General features: G+C 35.3%; 1 protein-coding gene across 5 annotated transcripts in view; it reads left to right on the plus strand.

Moving 5' to 3' along the window:
• Positions 1-19,505, plus strand: part of BTBD8 (BTB domain containing 8) — a 116,955-nt gene that overhangs the window by 40,701 nt on the left and 56,749 nt on the right. For all 5 annotated transcript variants that reach the window (XM_042952806.1, XM_042952805.1, XM_042952803.1 and 2 more), the window contains one exon: positions 19,156-19,245. In XM_042952806.1, the coding sequence (XP_042808740.1) occupies positions 19,156-19,245 (90 nt within the window). The remainder of the gene's footprint in view (positions 1-19,155; positions 19,246-19,505) is intronic.

The following is a 19,505-nucleotide window of genomic DNA, read 5'->3' on the forward strand; positions in this document are numbered from 1 at the left end:
GAATGTTTCATATGTACTTGAAAAGAATGTGTCTTCTGCTGCACTGGGGTGAAGGTTTCTATAGATGTCAAATAGGTTGGTAGTGTTGTTCAAGTCTTAGTCTTCCATATCCTAAACTAACTTTTTGTCTACTTGTTCTGGTAGTTACTGAGAAAAATGTCTCTAAGTATGATTTGCCTATTTCTCCCTTCAGTTTTATTGGTTATTGTTGCATGTATTTTGAAGTTATCTTGTTTTTTGATTGAAGTATAATTGACATATAACATTATATTAGTTTCAGGTATATAACATACTGATTCAATATTTGTATGTATTACAAAATGATCACTACAATAATTCTAGTTACCATTCCACTCTAGATTTCTTCTGATTAGTGTTTATGTGGCATATCTTTTCCCATCCTTTCACTTTTAACTTCTCTGTGTCTGTATTTTAAGTGGTTTAAAATTTATTTCTTGTAGACAGCATATAGTTGTGTCTTACTTTCATTATCTGATCTCATAATCTCCTTTTAATTAGATAATTTAGGCCATTTATAGTAATGTTGGGATTTGAGTCTACTATTTACTATTTATTTTCATTTTTTCTTTGTTCTCTTTTTTCTCTTTTCCTTTCTGTTGTATTAATTGAATTAAAAAATTTTTAAAAAGTTACAGTTTATTTTTAGTGTTGACACATTAGCCATGTTTTGTGTATATTGTCTTTGTGTTTATTAGTGTGTGTTTATTAGTGGTTGCTCTATTATTTACCATATGCATTGTTAACTTCCCACCTTTAATGTTCAATTAATATAAAGATGTATGTATTTTTTCCACCTGTCCTTTGTGCTATTCCTGTTATACATTTCACTTTTATATGTATTCTAAACCCTACCATAAATTGTAATTATTTTTTAAAACAATTATCTTTTTGGTAATTTTTTAAATGAGGAAAACGTATTTCATATATACCCACATATTACCATTTCTTGCAATTTTAACCTTTTATTTAAGTCCACGTTTCCATCTCTTAAAATTTTTGTTAGGTTTAAAGAACTGTATTTAAATTTCTTTTAATACAGGTCAGTTGCCAGTGACTTTTATCAGCTTTTGTCTAGAAAAGGTCTTCATTTAGACTTCATTTTTGAAAGATATTTTTGCTGGATACAGAATTATAACTTGGCAATTTTTAATTTCTTCCAGTGCTTATGGATGTAATTTTATTGTTATCTGGCTTGTATTGTTTCTGACAAAAAGCCTGTGATTATGCCTAGTTTTGCTTATTACTGTGTCATGTGCCTTTTTTCTCTGGCTGCTTTAAAAGCTTTTTTCTCTAGAATTAGTTTTCAGCAATTTCATTATGATGTACCTTGTGCTTTTATTTATATTTATCCTGCTTATGATTTATTGAGCTTCTTAGATCTATGGGTTTGTGGTTTCTTGTGAAATTTGGAAAATTTACGAGGATCATTTTTTTTTCAAATTTTGTTACAATCCCCTTCTTTCTCTCCTTTACATGTGGAATTCCAATTAATATGTATGTTAGTCCCATAGCTCACTTAAGCTTTTTTTTTTCCAAATTTTTATTTATTTTTGAGAGAGACAGACAGAAAAGACAGAGTGCAAGAAGGGGAGGGGCAGAGAGAGAGAGAGAGAGAGAGAGAGAGACAGAGAATCCAAAGCAGGCTCCAGGCTCTGGGCTATCAGCACAGAGCCTGACATGGGGCTCAAACTCATGTACTCTGGGATTATGACCTGAGCCTAAGACTGAGCCACCTAGGAGCCCCAAGCTTTTTTTTTTTTTTTTTTTTTTTAGTTTCTTTTCTCCCTAAATTTTATTTGGATAATTTGTATTGCTATGTGCACAGGTACAGTAGTCTTTTCTTTTTCAGTATCTAATTTTCTTTTAAGCCCATGCATGAATTTCTTCATTTCAAATGTCCCATATTTCATCTCTAAAATTTCTGTTTTTTTTCTTGAATCTTCCATTTTTTCTTCATTATGTTCCTTATTAAGAAAATCCTTGAACATATCTATGATAGCTTTTTATTTTTTTTAATGTTTTTTAAGTTTATTTATTTTGAGACAGACTGAGTGTGAGTTGGGGAGGGGCAGAGAGAGAGGGAGACAGAAGCCCAAGCAGGCTCCTTATCAGCATGGAGCCCAATGCGGGGCTCAAGCTCGCAAAACCATGAGATTGTGACCCAAGTCAAAACCCAGAGTCAGAAGCTTAACCAACTGAGCCACCTAAGCACAGCTGTGATAGTTTTTAAAAATGCTTTGTCTGCTAATTCCATCATCTCTTTCATTTCTGGGTCTGTTTCTATTGACTGATTTTTCTTGTGGTTATAGTTAACATTTTGCTGCTTCTTTACATACCTAGTAATTTTTTATTAGATTCTGGATGTTATGTTATTATTTGAATTTTGTTGTCTGTCTTTAAAAAGACAGTTGTTGAAGTTTGTTTTAGCAGGTAATTTAGTTATTGTGGATCCACTTTATGTTTATGAGACTTGTTTTTAAACTTTGTTAGGGTGGATTTAGTGTAGGCTTTGCTCTAAATGTTGCATAGCTCTTTTACTGAGATGCGACCCTTTTGGAAGCTTCGTGCTCCAAGTATTCAGTTCTGACTGGAAGGAACTTGAATGTCTGCCAGTCCTGTGTAAACAGGTGTATACTTCCTGGCTTTTATTCTTTGCCTACTTCATGAGATTTACCCTAAGTATGTTCAGATTATATTCAGACAAAAGCTCAAGGGGATCATTCCTTTAATTTCTGGAGCTCTTTTTCTTATAACTCCCACTTCCATAGTACTGTGCCCCATAAATTCCAGCTGAGTCGTCTTCCTAAAGCTCCTGTATGTTTTTTCAACTCAGTAAGACAACCAGGTTCTGCTTGTGTTTGTCCTCATTGTGCCATGATCTAGGAATTGTTTCCACAAGGAATAAACATCGTAACTGCAGGGCTTACCTCAATTGTTTTCTTTCTCTTAGGGATTAGTCCTGTACTGCCTCTTTTTTCCAGTGTCCTATTTTATTCACTTTTCTACTTGTTAATGTAGAAAAGCTATCTTTCAAAAGTAGAAGCAGAATCTCTGATAGTTTCTTAATACGCTTTGGGTTTGTTTGTTTTTTTTTAACTTTTTAAACGTTTATTCATTTTTGAGAGAGATAGAGAGATGCAGAGTGTGAGTGAGGGAAGGGCAGAGAGAGGGAGACACAGAATCTGAAGCAGCTCCAGGCTCCAAGCTCTCAGCACAGAGCACTCGAACTCACAAACCATGAGAACTGACCTGAGCCGAAGTCAGATGCTTAACCGACTGAGCCACCGAGGCACCCCAATATACTTCGTTTTTTTAGAACAATTTTAAATTTACAAAAAATTGAGTAGAGAGTACAGAGATTTCTCATATGCCCCCACACTCAATTCCCGTATTATCAACATCTTATGTATACATTTAGTATGGTACATTTGTTATAGTTAATGAACCAACATTGAGTTAATAAACTATTATTTAGTTAATAAACTATTAACTAAAGTCCATAGTTTATTCAGAATTATTTAGTTTTTGCCTAATGTCCTTTTTTCCCCTAGGATCCATTCAAGATGCCGTATTACATTTAGTGGTCCTGTCTCCTTAGTCTTCTCTTGGCTGTAACAGTTTCATAGACTTTGCTTGTTTTAATGACTTGGACTGTTTGAGTTCTGGGCAACTATTTTGTAGAAATGTTCTCTGGTACAAAAACAGACACTCAGATCAGTGGAACAGAATAGAGAGCCCAGAAATGGACCCACAAACGTATGGCCAACTAATCTTTTAAAAAAAAAATTTTTTTTAACGTTTATTCATTTTTGAGAGACAAAGAGAGACAGAGCACGAGTAGGGAAGGGGAAGAGAGAAGGAGACACAGAATCTGAAGCAGGCTCCAGGCTCCGACCTGTTAGTACAGAGCCTGACGCGGGGCTCAAACTCATGAACTGTGAGATCATGACCTGAGCCAAAGTCAGATGCTCAACCAACTGAGCCACCCAGGCGCCCCCAACTAATCTTTGACAAAGCAGGAAAGAATATTCAGTGGAATAAAGACAGTCTCTTCAGCAAGTGGTGATGGGAAAACTGGACAGCAACATGCAGAAGAATGAATCTGGACCACTTTCTTATACCATACACAAAAAACAAACTCAAAATGGATGAAAGACCTCAATGTAAGACAGGAAGCCATCAAAATCCTCAAGGAGAAAGCAGGCAAAAACCTCTTTGACCTTGACTGCAACAACTTCTCACTCAACACGTCTCCAGAGGCAAGGGAAACAAAAGCAAAAATGAACTACTGGGACCTCATCAAAATAAAAAGCTTTTGCACAGTGAAGGAAACAATCTGCAAAACTAAAAGGTAACCGACAGAATGGGAGAAGATATTTTTAAACAATGTATCGGATAAAGGGTTAGTATCCAAAATCTATAAAGAACTTAACAAACTCAACACCAAACAACAAATAATCCAGTGAAGAAATGGGCAGAAGACATGAATAAACACATCTCCAAAGAAGACATCCAAATGGTGAACAGATACATGAAAAATGTTCAACATCACTCTTCATCAGGGAAATACAAATTAAAACCACAATAAGATACCACCTCACACCTGTCAGAATGGCTAAAATGAACAACTTAGGCAACAACAGATGTTGGTGAAGATGCGGAGAAAGAGGATCTCTTTTGCACTGCTGGTGGAAATGCAAACTGGTGCAGCCACTCTGGAAAACAGTCTGGAGGTTCCTCAAAAAATTAAAAATAGAACTACCTTATGACCCAGCAGTTGCACTACTAGGTATGTATCCAGGGGATACAGGTGTGCTGTTTTGAAGAGGCACATGCACCCCCATGTTTATAGCAGCACTATGAACAATAGCCAAAGTATGAAGAGCCCAAATGTCCATCGATGGATGAATGGATAAAGAAAATGTGTTATATATATACAATGGAGCATTACTCAGGAATCAAAAAGAATGAAATCTTGCCATTTGCAACTACGTAGATGAAACTGGAGGGTATTCTAAGCAAAATTAGAGAAAGACAAATCTATGACTTCACTCATTTGAGGACTTTAAAATACAAAACAGATGAACATAAGAGAAGGGAAGCAAAAATCACATAAAAACAGGGAGGGGGACAAAACATAAGAGAATCTTAAATATGTAGAACAAATGGAGGGTTACTGGATGGGTTGTGGGAGGGGGGATGGGCTAAATGGATGAGGGGCATTAAGGAATCTACTCCTGAAATCATTGTTGCACTGTATGCTAACTAACTTGGATGTAAACTAAAAAAGTAAATTAAATTAAAAAAATAAAATCCATCCATGTTTTTGTCTTGATAGCTAATTCTTATTTTATCACTGAGTAATATTCTGTTGTAAAGAATGTACCGCAATTTACTTATTTAAAAAAATTTTTTTTTAATGTTTAGTTTTGAGTGAGAGAGAGAGCGAGAGAGAGCGCGCTAGTGGGGAGGGGCAGAGAGAGAGAGCGGGAGACACAGAATCTGAAGCAGGCTCCAGGCTCTGAGCTGTTAGCACAGAGCCTGATCCGGGGCTCGAACTCACAGACCATGAGAGTGTGACCTGAACAGAAGTCAGACACTTAACTGACTGAGCTACCCAGGCGCCCGCAAATGTACCACAATTTATTGATTCACCTGTTGAGGGGCATTATGATTACCTTAGACTTGGTGATTAGGAATAAAGTTGTTGTAAACATTTGTGTGCATGTTTTCGTGTGGTCATAGTTTTCTGATCCACTGGGTAAATACCCATGAGTGTGACCGTCAGATCATATGGTAAGATTATGTTTAGCTTGCTAAGAAACTGCCGAACTTTCTTTCAAAGTGGCTATAGCACCTGCATTTCTGGTAGTTCCTTTTGGTCTTCATCCTCATCAGCAATTGATGTTGTCAAGTGTTTTGGATTTCAGTCGTTCTAATAGGTGTGTACCAGTATCTCATTTTACTCTTTTTAAAAAAAATATTTGTTATTTTGAGTAGGCTCTACACGCAACGTGAGACTCGAACTTAAACCCTGTGTTCAAGAGTTGCACGCTTCACTGAGCCAGCCACGCACCCCTCATTTTACTTTTTATTTCTCTAATGACAGACGATCTTGAGAATCTTTTTATAGGATTATTTACCGTCTCTGTATATCATTGGGAGTTTTTTGTTCATATCTTCTGCTCATTTTTTAAGTCGTTGTTTGTTATCTAATGTTGAATTTTAAGAATTCTTTTATATTTTGGACAGAAGTCCTTTATCTGATATGTGATTTACAAATACTTTCTCCCTGCTGGTGCCTTGCCTTCTTATTCTCTTAACAGTGTCTTTTACAGAGCAAAAGTTTTCCATTTTCTTTTTTGAGTTAAAATTGACATATTGTATTTGTTTCAGGTATTCAACATAATCATTCGATACTTGTATACATGGTGAAGTGGTCACCACAATAAGTCTAATTACCGTCTATCACCATACAAAGTTGCGAAAAGTTTTTTCCCTTGTGATGAGAAGTTTTAAGATTTACTTTTTGGCAACATTCAAATATACTATAAAATATTATTGAGGGACACCTGGGTGGCTAAGTTGGTTGAGCATCCATCTCTTGGATTTCTGCTCAGGTCATGGGGTTGAGCTCCGTGTCAGGCTCTGCACTCAACATGGAGCCTGTTGAGATTCTGTCTCGCTCTTCTTCTAGCCCCTCTCCCACACTCGTGCTCGCTCTCTCTCAAATTAAAATAGTAATAATAGTAATAATAATAATAATAAAATATTCTTGACTGTAGTTGCCATGCTAAAATTTTTAATTTTAATAGAACCCAGCTTACCAGTTTTTTCTTTTATAAGTTGTAATTTGGTGTTGTATCTAAATTCATCACCAAACCCAAAATCTTATGTTTTCTTCTAGAAATTTAGGGTTTTGTATTTTAAATTTATATCTCTGATCGATTTTGAGTTAATTTTTGTATAAGGTACAAGGTCTGTATCTAGGTTTACTTTTTTTGCATGTGGATATCCAATTGTTCCAGCACTATTTGTTGAAAAGACTATCACAATTGAATTGCCATGGTGCTTTTGTCAAAAGTCAGTTGACTATATTTCTGTAGGTCTGTTTTTGGCCTCTGTTCTATTCCACTGGTCTCTGTGTCTCTTCTTTCAACAGTACATTCTGTCTTGAGTACTGTAGCTGTATAGTTACTCTTGAAATCAGGTAGTCTGAGTCCTTCAACTTTGTTCTTCTTTTCCAACATTGTGTTGGCTATTTTGGGTTCTTTGCCTTTCCATATAAGTTTTAGAATCACTTTGTCACTATCTACAAAATAGCTTTCTGAGATTTTGATGAGACTTACCTAAATTTTTAAAATAATAAATTGGTGTTGAATTTTGTCAAATGCTTTTCTGCATCTGTTTTTAATGATCACAGTTTTCTCCTTTATTTTTTTAATGTGCTGAAGTATATATTACTTGATTTTGAAATGTTAAAGCAATCTTGCATTCCTATAATAATTTCAACGTGATGTTTTACTCAATCTGTTTATAGCTAGATAAGTTACCTGGTATTTTGTTGAATATTTTTGCAACTATATTTCTGAGAGAAGTTGCCCTATAATTTTTTCTTTGTTTGTAGTGTCCTTGTTATGTTTAGATCTCAAGATCATGTTAACTTCATAAAATGAGTTAGGAAGTATTTCTTCTTTTTTTTCTATTTATTTATTTTTTAAATTTATTTGGATAAGATTGATATTATATCTTCCTTAAATGTTTGACTTTACTAGACAAGTCATCTTGGCCTGTAATTTTCTGTATTCAGTAGCTTTTATTTTTATTCTTTTTTTTTTACAGTTAAGTTTATTAGGTTAGAATTCACATATAATCAAATGCAGACAGTTTAAAGTCCAATTTAATGAGTTTTTTAAATTTTTTAATTAAAAAATTACTTCTATAGTTATCGTATGGTGTTATATTAGTTTCAGATGTACAATACAGTGATTTGGTAATTCTATACATTACTCAGTGCTCATAATTGATAAGTGTACTTTAATCCCCCTCACCTATTTCACTCTCCCCCTACCCCCACTTCCCTTCTCGTAACATGTGTTTGTTCTTTATAATTTAAGAGTCCACTATTTGGTTTGTCTCTTTTTTACTTTTTTCTTTTTTAAGCCTTAAGAGTTTATTATTTTATTTTATTTTATTATTTTAATTTTTAATTTACATCCAAGTTAGTTAACATATAGTGTAATAATGATTTCAGGAGTAGAATTTAGTGATTTATCACTTACATATAACACCCAGTGCTTATCCCAGCAAGTGTCCTCTTTAGTGCCCCTTGCCCATTTAGTCCATTCCCCCATCCAAAACCCCTCCAGCAACCCTCAGTTCTCTGTATTTAAGAGTCTCTTAAGTTTTGTCCCCCTTCCTGTTTCTATATTATGTTTGCTTCCCTTCCCTTATGTTCATCTGTTTGTATCTTAAATTCCACATAGGAGTGATGTCATATGATATTTGTCTTTCTCTGACTGACTTATTTGGCTTAGCATAATACCATCTAGTTCTGTTCACATTGTTGCAAGTGGCAAGATTTCATTCTTTTTAATCACCAAGTAATATTCCATTGTGTGTGTGTGTGTGTGTGTGTGTGTGTGTGTGTGTGTGTATACACACCACATTTTCTTTATCCATTCATCCGTTGATGGACATTTGGGCTCTTTCCATACTTTGTCTGTTGTCAATAGCACTGCTATAAACAGGGTGCCTGTGCCCCTTTGAGACAGCACTTCTGTATCCTTTGGATATATACCTAGTAGTGCAGTTGCTGGGTCATAGGGGGTAGTTCTATTTTTAATTTTTTGAGGAACCTCCATACTGATTTCCAAATGCAAGCACCAGCTTGCATTTTCACCAGCAGTGCAAAAGAGATCCTCTTTCTCTGCATCCTTGCGAACATCTGTTGTTTCCTGAGTTGTTAATTTTAGCCATTCTGACAGGTGTGAGGTGGTATCTCATTGTGGTTTTATTGTATTTCCTTGATGATGAGTGAGGCTGAGCATCTTCTGTGTGTCTGTTAGCCATCTGGATGTCTTTGGAAAAGTGTCTGTTCATGTCTTCTGCGCAGTTCTTCAATGGATTATTTGTTTTTTGGGTGTTGAATTTGATAAGCTCTTTATAGATTTTGGATACTATTTATCAGATATGTCATTTACAAATATCTTCTTCCATTCTGTAGACTGCCTTTTAGTTTTGCTGATTGTTTCCTTCACTGTGCAGAAGATTTTTATTTTGATGAGGTCCCAATAGTTCATTTTTGCTTTTGTTTCTTTTGCCTCTGGAGACATGTCAAATAAGTTACTGCAGCTGTGGTCAAAGAGGTTGTTGCTTGCTTTAGCCATTCTGACAGGTATAATGTGATATCTCATAGTGGTTTTGATTTGCATTTCTCTGATGATGAGTGCTGTTGAGCATCTTTTCATGTATGTCTGTATGTCTTCTTTGTAGAAATGTCTGTTTATGTCTTCTGCCCATTTTTAACTTGGATTGTTTGCTTTTTTGGTGTTGAATTGTATACGTTCCTTATATATTTTTGATTCTATTTATTGGATATGTCTTTTGCAAATATCTTCTCCCATTCTGTAGGTTGTCTTTTAGTTTTGTCAATTATTTCCTTTGCTTTCTCAAGCTTTTTATCTTGATGTAGTCCCAGTAGTTTGTTTTGCTTTTGTTTACCTTGTGTCAGGAGACATATCTAGAAAAATGTAGCTATGGACAATGTCAGAATCATTGCCTGTGTCGTCTTCTAGGGTTTTTATGTTTTCAGGTCTCACATTAGGTCTTTAATCCATTTTAAGTTCATTTTTGTATATGGTCTGAGAAAGTGATCCAGTTTCATTCTTTTGCTTGTAACTGTCCTATTTCCCCATACCATTTGTTGAAGGGACTTTTTTCCCATTGCATATTCTTACTTCCTTTGTTAAAAATTAATCCATGTGAGATGTTAATCATGGTTTATTTCCAGGCTCTCTGTTCTGTTCCATTGATCTATGTGTCTATTTTGTGTCATTACCTTACTGTTTTGATTACAATAGCTTTAGAGTATATCTTAAAACCCTGGATTGTGATACCTCCAGTTTTCTTCTTTTTCATAATTGCTTTGGCTATTTTGTGGTTCCATACAGATTTTAAGATTATTTGAATTTACTGAAAAATGATGTTGGTATTTTGATAAGGATTACATTAAATCTGCAGATTGCTTTGGGCAGTATAGACTTTTAACAATACTTGTTCTTCCAATACACGAGCATGGAACATCTTTCTATTTGTCCGTGTCATCTTCATTTTCTGTATCACGTTTTGTAATAGAGTACAGGTCTCTCACCTCCTTGGTTAGGTTTATTTCTGGGTATCTTCTTATTTTTGGTGCAATTGTAAATTAATTTCTCTTTCTGCTACTTCTAGTGTATAGAAATGCAACAGATTTCTGTATGTTGATTATGTGTCCTCTGTCCCTGTTGCATTCATTTACCAATTCTAGTAGGGTTTTTTTGGAGTCTTTAGGGTTTGCTATATATATCATGTCATCTGCAAATAGTGACAGTTTTACTTATCCTCATTGATATGGATACCTTTTATTTCTTTTTGATGTCTGATTGCTGTGTCTGACTTTCAATACTGTGTTGAATAAAAAGTGACAAGAATGGACATTCTTGTCTTATTCCTGATCTTAGGGGAAAACTCTCAGCTTTTCACCATTGAATTTGATGATAGCTGTGTGTTTTTTACATTTTTATGTAAATAATAATACCTCTTATTATTTTGAGGTATGTTCCCTTTAAACCTACTTTGTTGAGGGTTTTGTTTTTTTTTTATCATGAATGAATGTTTTACTTTGTCAAATGCTTTTTCTGCATCTCTTGGAATGATGGTATGGTTTTTAACCTTTCTTGTGTTGATGTTTTATGTTGATTGATTTGTGAATATTGAACCACACTTATATTTGCATGTCAGTAATGAATCCCACTTGATTGTGAATGATTTTTTTAAAAATACATGTTGGATCTGGTTTGCTAATATTTTGTTGGTGATTTTGCATCTAAATTCATCAGAGGTATGGACCTGTAGTTTTCTTTTTTTGCGGGCTTTTTAACTGCTTTTGGAGTAAGGGCAGTACTGGCCTCATAGAAAGAATTTGGAAGCTGCTCTTCCTCTTTTATGTTTTGGAATAGTTTGAGGAGAATAGGTATTAACTCTTCTTCTTTGAATGTTTTTTGGACTTCAGTCAGGATCATCTGGTCCTGGATTTCTGTTTGTTGGTAGATTTTTGATTAATGATTTAATTTCATTGCTGGTAATTGGCCTGTTCAAATTTTCTATTTCATCTGATTCAGTTTTGGGTATTTATACATTTCTAGGAATTTATGGATTTCTTATAGATTGTTCAATTTGTTGGCATATAATTTTTCAAAATATTTTCTTATAATCCTTTGTATTTCTGTGGTGTCTGTTACTATTTCTCCTCTTTCATTTCTGATGTTATTTGAGTCCTCTCTCTCCACCTTTTTTTTTTTTTTTTTTTTTTTTTTGTGAATGGTTGAATATTTACCAATTTTGTTGATCTTTTCAAAGATTCACCTTCTGGTTTCATTAATCTGTTCTATTGTTCTTAGTTTCTGTTTTGTTTATTTCTGTTCTAATTTTTATTATTTCTTTCCTGCTACTGGTTTTGAGGGTTTTTTTCTTCCTAGCTCCTTAAGGAGTAAGGTTAGGTTGTTAATTTGAGATTTTTCTTCTTGAGGTAGGCTTATATTACTATAAACTTTATTCTTAAAATGGTTTTTATTGCATCCCAAAGATTTTGGACTGTTGTGTTACTTTCATTTGTCTCCATGTATTTTTTTATTTCCTCTTTGATTTCTTGGTTGACTCCTTCATTGGAAGTAGCACTTTATTTAACTTTCATATATTTGTGTTCTTTCCAGATTTTTTCTTGTGGTTGATTTCTGATATCATAGCGTTGTGGTCAGAAAAGCTCTATGGCTTAATTTCCATCTTTTTGAATTTGTTGAGACTTGTTTTGTGACCTAATGTGATCTGTATATTAATGCTGATCCATACATGAATACTCCATGTGCACTTGAAAAGAATGTGTGTTCTGATACTTTATGATGGAATATTCTAAATATATTTGTTAGATCCATCTCCTCCAATGTGTCATTTAAAGCCACTGTTTACTTAAATGATTTTCTGTTTGGATGATCTACTGATGTAAATCGGTGTTAAAATCCCCTAGTATTGTTGTATTACTGTCAATTACTTCCATTATGTTTGTTATTAACTGCTTTTTGTATTTGGGTGCCTCAGTGTTGGGTGCATTAACATGTACAGTTGCTACATCTTCTTGTTGGATTGTTCCCTTTATGATTATATGGTGTCCTTCTCTGTCTCTTGTTATAGTCTTTGTTTTAAAGTTTATTTTGTCCAATATAAATATTGCTCCCTTGGCTTTCTTTTCACTTCCATTTGCATGATGTTTCTTCACTTTCAATCTGCATGTGTCTTTAGTATGAAATGAGTCTCTTGTAGGCAGCATATAGATGGGTCTTGCTTTTTTATCCATTCCATCACCCTATGTCTTTTTATTGGAACATTTAGTCCATTTACATTAAAGTAACTATTGATATGTATGGACTTACTGCCATTTTGTTACTTGTTACGGTTGTTTTTGTATTTCTTCTCTGTTCCTTTCTTACTCTCTTCTCTCATGGTTTGCTGGCTATCTTTAGTGATATAATTGGATTCCTTTCTCTTTATTTTTTTGCATATCTGTTACTAGTTTTGATTTATGGTTGTCGTTAAGTTTATATGTAACATCTTTTGCATATAGCAGTCTGTATTAAGTTGATGATCGCTTTAAGTTCGAATGCATTCTCTCCCTGCCACCCTTCCCCCCACGTTTTAGGTATATAAGTGTCATACTTTATATCCTTTTATTTTGTGAATCCCTTGACCAATATTTATATATGTACTTTATTTCACTGCTTTTCTGCTTCCTGCTTTTCTTAGTCATACTTATGGTCTTTCCTTTCATTTCAAAAATTCCTTTTAACATTTCTTGTATGGCTAGTTTAGTGGTGATGAATTCCTTTAACTTTTGTTTGTCTGGCAACCTCTTTATCTCTCCTTCAATTCTGAATGATAGCCTTGCTGGATAGAGTTCTTGGCTGCAGGGTTTTTTTCTTTCAGCAGTTTGAATATGTCATGCTACTCCCTTCTGTCCTGGAAAATTTCTGCTGAAAAGTTTGCTCATAGCTTTATGGGATTTCCTTTGTATGTAACTTTTCTTTTCTTTTCTTTTCTTTTCTTTTTTTTTCTTGCTACTTTAAAATTTTTCTCTTTATCATTACTTTTTTCCATTTTAATTGCTATGTGTCTTGGTATGGACTTCTTTGGGTTGATTTTGTTGGTGGCACTCTGTGTCTCCTGGATCTGGATTTCTGTTTGCTTCCCCAGGTTTGGGAAGTTTTCAGCTATTATTTGTTCAAATAAATTTTCTCTCTCTTTTCTCTCCCCTTTTCTCTCTCTTCTTCCTGTGTCCCTGTTATGTGAATGTTATTGTGCTTGATGGTGTTGCTGAGTTCCCTAAGTCTATTTTTAATTCTTTTTTCTCTCCCCTGTTCAGGTTGATTGCTTTCCATTACTCTATCCTCCAGGTCTCAATCCTTTCTGCTTCTTCTAGTCTACAATTTATTCTCTTTAATGTATTTTTACTTTTAGTAATTGTGTTCTTCATCTGTGATTGGTTCTTTTATGTTTCCTATCTCTTTGTTGAGAGGTCCTCCACTCTTTTCTCAAGTCCAGTAAGTATCTTTATGACCATTACTTAAAATTCTCCATTTTATTTACATCTCTTGTAATTTTGTCTTGTTCTTTCATTTGGGACATACTCCTCTTTCTCTTCATTTTTTCTAACTCTCTCTGTGTATGTGTAGTAGGAAAGTCATCTACATCTCATGGTCTTGAAAGTAGTGCCCTTATGAAGAAGAGATTCTATAGTGCTCTGCTTTGCGGTGCCCTATTCATCAGAACCTCGTACTTCAGTGGTGTCTCCTATATGTGTTCATGTGACCTACTGTTGTTGCTGAGCCACTTTTGCCTCAGTCCATTTGGCTCTCTTTACCTGTCATGGGTAGGCGTTGCTCCCTGTGTTCTTAGTGGGCCAGTCTGGGGCCACCTTGGGCTTAACTGAGTCAGACCAGGCATTTGCCAGAGATGCAGTAGCATGGAACTGTAGGGCCCTTTCCCTCTGTTGTCCCCTGAGAAGCTTTTTTTCGGTTATTAGGTCACATTCTCAGACCCAGTATCTGCCCCTAGCCCACTTGTGGGGCTGGAGTTAGACCAGTATGTGTAGTTATTTTCCTCTCTCACTGATGGCAGGAGGCGTTTTGGAGTGGTGCTGGCCCCTTATAGGGGTGCTTGCACATTGCCATGCCTGTGGCACTGCTTTGGATGATCTCCTGTCAAGGGCGTATTGGAGAGGGCATGTTCGCAGGAGAACATGGAGGTGAGATGCTCTTTGTCAGGAAGGTCTGAGCTACTGTACTGCAGGAGGGGACCTGCAGCTGCCCAGGAAAACACCTATGCAGGCTGGGATGAAGGAGATGGGTCCCCAGGAGAATTTGGGGGGTGGGACATACTATTCAAAGCTAGGTGGAGAGTGTACATGTTTCACTGGTTCTCACAGGTGTCCATGTATGTATGCTAGGGGGTGGGGGAGGATAATGGCGCCTACCGGCTCTTTTGTTCTTGGAGAAGTCTCCCAATTATCACTGCCCCTCCAGCATATACTCTGAGCTTAGTAAATAAATCTCCACCTATATACCCCAGGTGTCTTTGAAACTGGTGCTTCTATGCTATATCTCAGCAGGGCTGTTTGTTGTGCTTTCTCTTAAGGGCAGGGATTCTGTGTTCCTGGCTCTTGCAGAGCTAAGGCTAATTTTTAGAGTTCCAGGTGTTAAGTCCCACTGATGATTAGGCCCTTCTGATATTTAAAGCCAAATTTTGTGGGGATTGGCTTCCCTGTGCAGGTTCCTCCTTACCTGGGTGTGTGGTTAGGGGGTCTGCCCCTCTCTGCACTGGTGGTGCCCCTCCCACCACACACAATCCCACTGATCTGTTTGGCTCCTGACAGCATCTCTGCCATTCCTACCCTTTCAACGTGGCCTCTTCTCTACTTTTAGCTGTGGAGAGACTGTTCTGCCAGTCTTTGTATCATTTCTGAGATATTATACTGACGTGGGTATTACCTAGCTGTATCCATGGGATGAGGTAGACATTGAAACCTAGCACATTGCCATCTACCTGGAAGTCCTGATGGGTTGTTACTAATGTATAAACCTGTGGAACTTCTGCAATCAAGATAGAGAATTTTCATCACCTGAAAGTTCTCCCATGTCCGTTTACCTCCCCTCTCCCTAGCTCCACAAATTAAGTTTCATATGCTTATTTGCCACATGTATATCTTCTTTGGTGCATGTGTGTTCATATCTTTTGCTCATTTTTAAATTGGGTTCTTTTCCTATTTTTGTGTGTTTTAATCATAGGTTATTTTACCTGTCTTAGAATTTCATGTAAATGAACTTAGACATACTATGTCCGGTTTCATTTGTTTGGTATAATGTTTTTGAGCTTTATATTTGAATATTATACATATCAGTATTTTATTCAGTTTTTACTGGTGAAAAGTTTTGCAGTATTTTTGGATATGCCACATTAGTTCTTTCTCCTGTTTTTAGATATATTGGTTTCTCGCATTTAGCTTTTACTAAGAAAGGTGGATTTTCTGTGCAAGTCTTTGTGTAAATATATATTTTCATTTCTCTTGGGTAAATTCCTAGGGATAATTTCTAGGTTTATGGTAAGTGAGTGTTAGCTTTTTGTGAAATTGACAAACATTTCTTCAAAGAGGTGGTGCCATTTTACTGCATGCTAGGAAGTGTTCTAGTTGTTCTGCATCTTCACCACCAGTTGACATTTTGTCAGTCTTTTTAATTTTTGCCACTCTAGTAGATGTGTAGTGGTATCACACTGTAGTTTTTATTTGCATTCCCCTAATCTACATAGTAATGTTGATTATCATTTCATAAGCTTATTGGCCATTTGCATATCTTGTGATTTTTCTGGTCATCTTTTGCCCATTTTTTAAAAAAAACTTTTTTTTAAACATTTATTCATTTTTGAGAGACAGAGAGAGAGATGAGTGGGGAAGGGGCAGGGAGAGAGGGAGACACAGAATCTGAAGCAGGCTACAGGCTCTGAGCCATCAGCACAGAGCCTGATGCAGGGCTCAAACCCACGAACTGCGAGATCATGACCTGAGCCGAAGTTGGACGCTTAGCCGACTGAGCCACCCAGGCGCCCCTTAAAGGAACTGATTTGGCACAAATTTTAATATAAGTAAACTATTGAGAAACAGATATGTATCTTTTCCCCCCTTAACAGGAATCATGTCCTGTTCTGACCATAGCTTTTTCAGTCCTAATCTAATGCTCAAAACTTGATGTGCTATCTTGCTATACAACTGAGCATAAACTTGTTTTTTGAAGGAAGATCGTTTCTGTCAATATATTATCTGATCAATTTTTTGTGTATGCCCATTTTTTACCTGGATTATTTATGTGCTTGTATTTAGTTGTGATAGTTCTCTACACACTCTGGATTCAAGTTATTTGGTAGATATATGTTTTACAGGTATTTTCTCTGAATATTTTGCTTATCTTTCCATTTTCCTACAAATGATTTTTAAAGGACTAAAGTTTTTAATTTTGTTAAATTTAAAATTTTTATGTTAAAAAAACTTTTTTTTAAATTCTACATTTATTTATTTTTGAGAGACAGAGTGAGACAGAGCATGAGCAGGGAGGGCCAGAGAGAGGAGACACAGAATCTGAAGCAGCCTCCAGGCTCTGAGTCAGCACAGAGCCTGACACGGGGCTCGAACCCATGAACTATGAGATCATGACCTGAGCTGAAGTCGGACACTCAACCAACTGAGCCACCCAGGCGCCCCTAAAATTTTTATGTTTTTTTAACAAACTGGTTCATGCTTTTTATTGCCCTAAGAAATCTTTGCCTACCCCAGAGTTGCAAAGATTTTCATCTTTTTTCTTCTAGAGATTTTATAGCATTAGCTTTTATATTTAGGTTTTGGTTCATTTTGAGTAGATTTTTGTGTATGGTGTGAGGTTAATTGTCAAGGTTCATTTCTTTCCCTTCAAATCTCCACTTCCAGTACCTTTTGTTGATAACACTGTCTTTCCCCCCATCAAGTTACCTTAACAACTTTGTTGAAAAGCAGTTGGCCATATGTGTGTGGTCGGTTTTTGGATTTTCAGCTCTGTTCCATAATCTGTGTGTCTGTCCCTACATAAATACCATATTATCTTGATTACTGTCACTTTATAGTAAGTCTGAAAATCATGTCTTCCAACTTTTTTTCTCCTTTCTGATGCTTATTTGGCTATTGTAGTTCCTTTGTTTTTCCATATACCTTTTAAATCAACTTATCAGTTGCCACTTAAAAAACTTGATTGAGATTGTGTTGAAATGAAATTAATTTAGGCAAAATGAACGTGTTAACAATTTTGGATCTTCAAATTATGAGCAAAGTTTAGCCCTCTCTTAGGTCTTTTAAAATTTATTTCAGCAGTGTTTTATAGCTTTTAATGTGGAGGTTTTGCACTCTTTTGTTACATTTTTTTCCCTATTTATTTGACCTCTTTTGATACTAGTGTAAATGAAGTCCTTTCCTTCATTTTCTAGTTGTTCACTATTACACCTGATTATCTTTGGATGATTACTAGAAATGTTATCGAATATTTATAGAAATAATTTGACACTCTGGGTGATGTTATTTTAACGAAGACTGAATTTCCTTCTGCTTCTGTCCAGATGTTAGGCTAGATGCAGATCACTTTAATCCAGTTAGGGATTGAGCGGATTCAAAGTGGGACTTCAGTGCTAAAAAGGGCTTTTCTATTTCCTGTTCATTCTTCATTTAGGGTATAGCCCTTCAGAATCCAACTGAAATTTTGAGATCTCCACCAAAGCCTCCCCTCTTTGATTGACCCGAATTTCAGTTTGTATGCCTCCAAGCTTATAAAGATTGCCAAAAGCTATACTCAGCTTCTTACCTCTCAATCATTTTTTTTTTTTTTGGCTTTCATTTGGCAATCACCTCAATGGAAAAAGTTTCCTAAAATACTTAAGTCAGCTCTTTTGTCTTCTTTCTTATAACTTATCTCAAAATCTGTGACCATGGTATCTTTCTGAGGCCTTCAAATCATTCCTGCTGTCTTAAAAAAAATCTATGTGCATGTCTATATCTATATGTGTCTCCCTTTTTTCTTAGCTATTTTCAGGAGTGTTGCTCTGAGACACCCTAGTAAGTCATTGCCAGAAGTATATTTTTCTTCTTGTCCCCTCCACTCTTCCATCTCATTCTCCACTAGAATATAATATTGTTCTCTGTATCTCATTTATTGCTGTATTCCTAGCACTTAGTATATTGCCTAGCACAAAATAGCACAAAAATATCTAGTCAATAGATATTTGTCAAATTAAAGAATGAATAATACATTGACATTTTCTGTGAAAAGATAGAATGGAAATTCAGAAGAAAATATCTTCCCTGTTATTTCTCATAGCTAAGATATAGCTGTTCTTTAGCATAATAAAGTGAGTTCTGAACTTGAATTCAGGACCTTTATAGTTCTAGTGCCTTTTTAATTGATATTCCCTCAAAATGTTAAATAACATCTTTTCTTTATCCATTTGTAAATTATTTATTACTCTCTTATTCATGGAAATAGTTTCAACTGTTATTATAAAGTTAAAGAGTTTTCAAGGGAAAAAATAAAAAAGGTAAAAAGGACATTGGAATTAATGTTCTAATTAACTAATCAAAATATTTAAGTATAAATATAGGTTTGTAATTTTTATGATGGTTATAATTCTTCCAGTGAATACAATCAAGGCAAATAGCTTGTTATCATGTTTTAAGAGGTAAAGATGAAGAATTTCATTAAAAATTACATTTTGCATAGTACATAAATGTCTACCTGTGTTTTTCTCCTTTTCCTTTAGAGCCATTTTAAGTGCCAGATCCAGTTATTTTGCTGCAATGCTGAGTGGCTGCTGGGCTGAAAGCTCCCAAAAGTGTATTACTCTTCAAGGGTAAGCATAATTTTTACAAGGCAGCTTGACTGCAAATAATACTTCATACAAAACACTTCTAATGAATCTGTTTTCTCCATATATTCATTGAAATGTTTCTCATGTTGTGGGATTCAATGAAGTACATCTTCTGAAAATGAGAGATAGTAGGGAACATTTAGTAATAGAGGTAGCATGTTAGTCTTCCCAGACTGTTAAAATAAAATATCACTACTGAGTGGCTTAAACAACAGAAATTTATTTTCTCAGAATTTGGCAAG

This window comes from Panthera leo, chromosome C1 (genome assembly GCF_018350215.1).
Source record: "Panthera leo isolate Ple1 chromosome C1, P.leo_Ple1_pat1.1, whole genome shotgun sequence".
NCBI lineage: Eukaryota > Metazoa > Chordata > Mammalia > Carnivora > Felidae > Panthera > Panthera leo.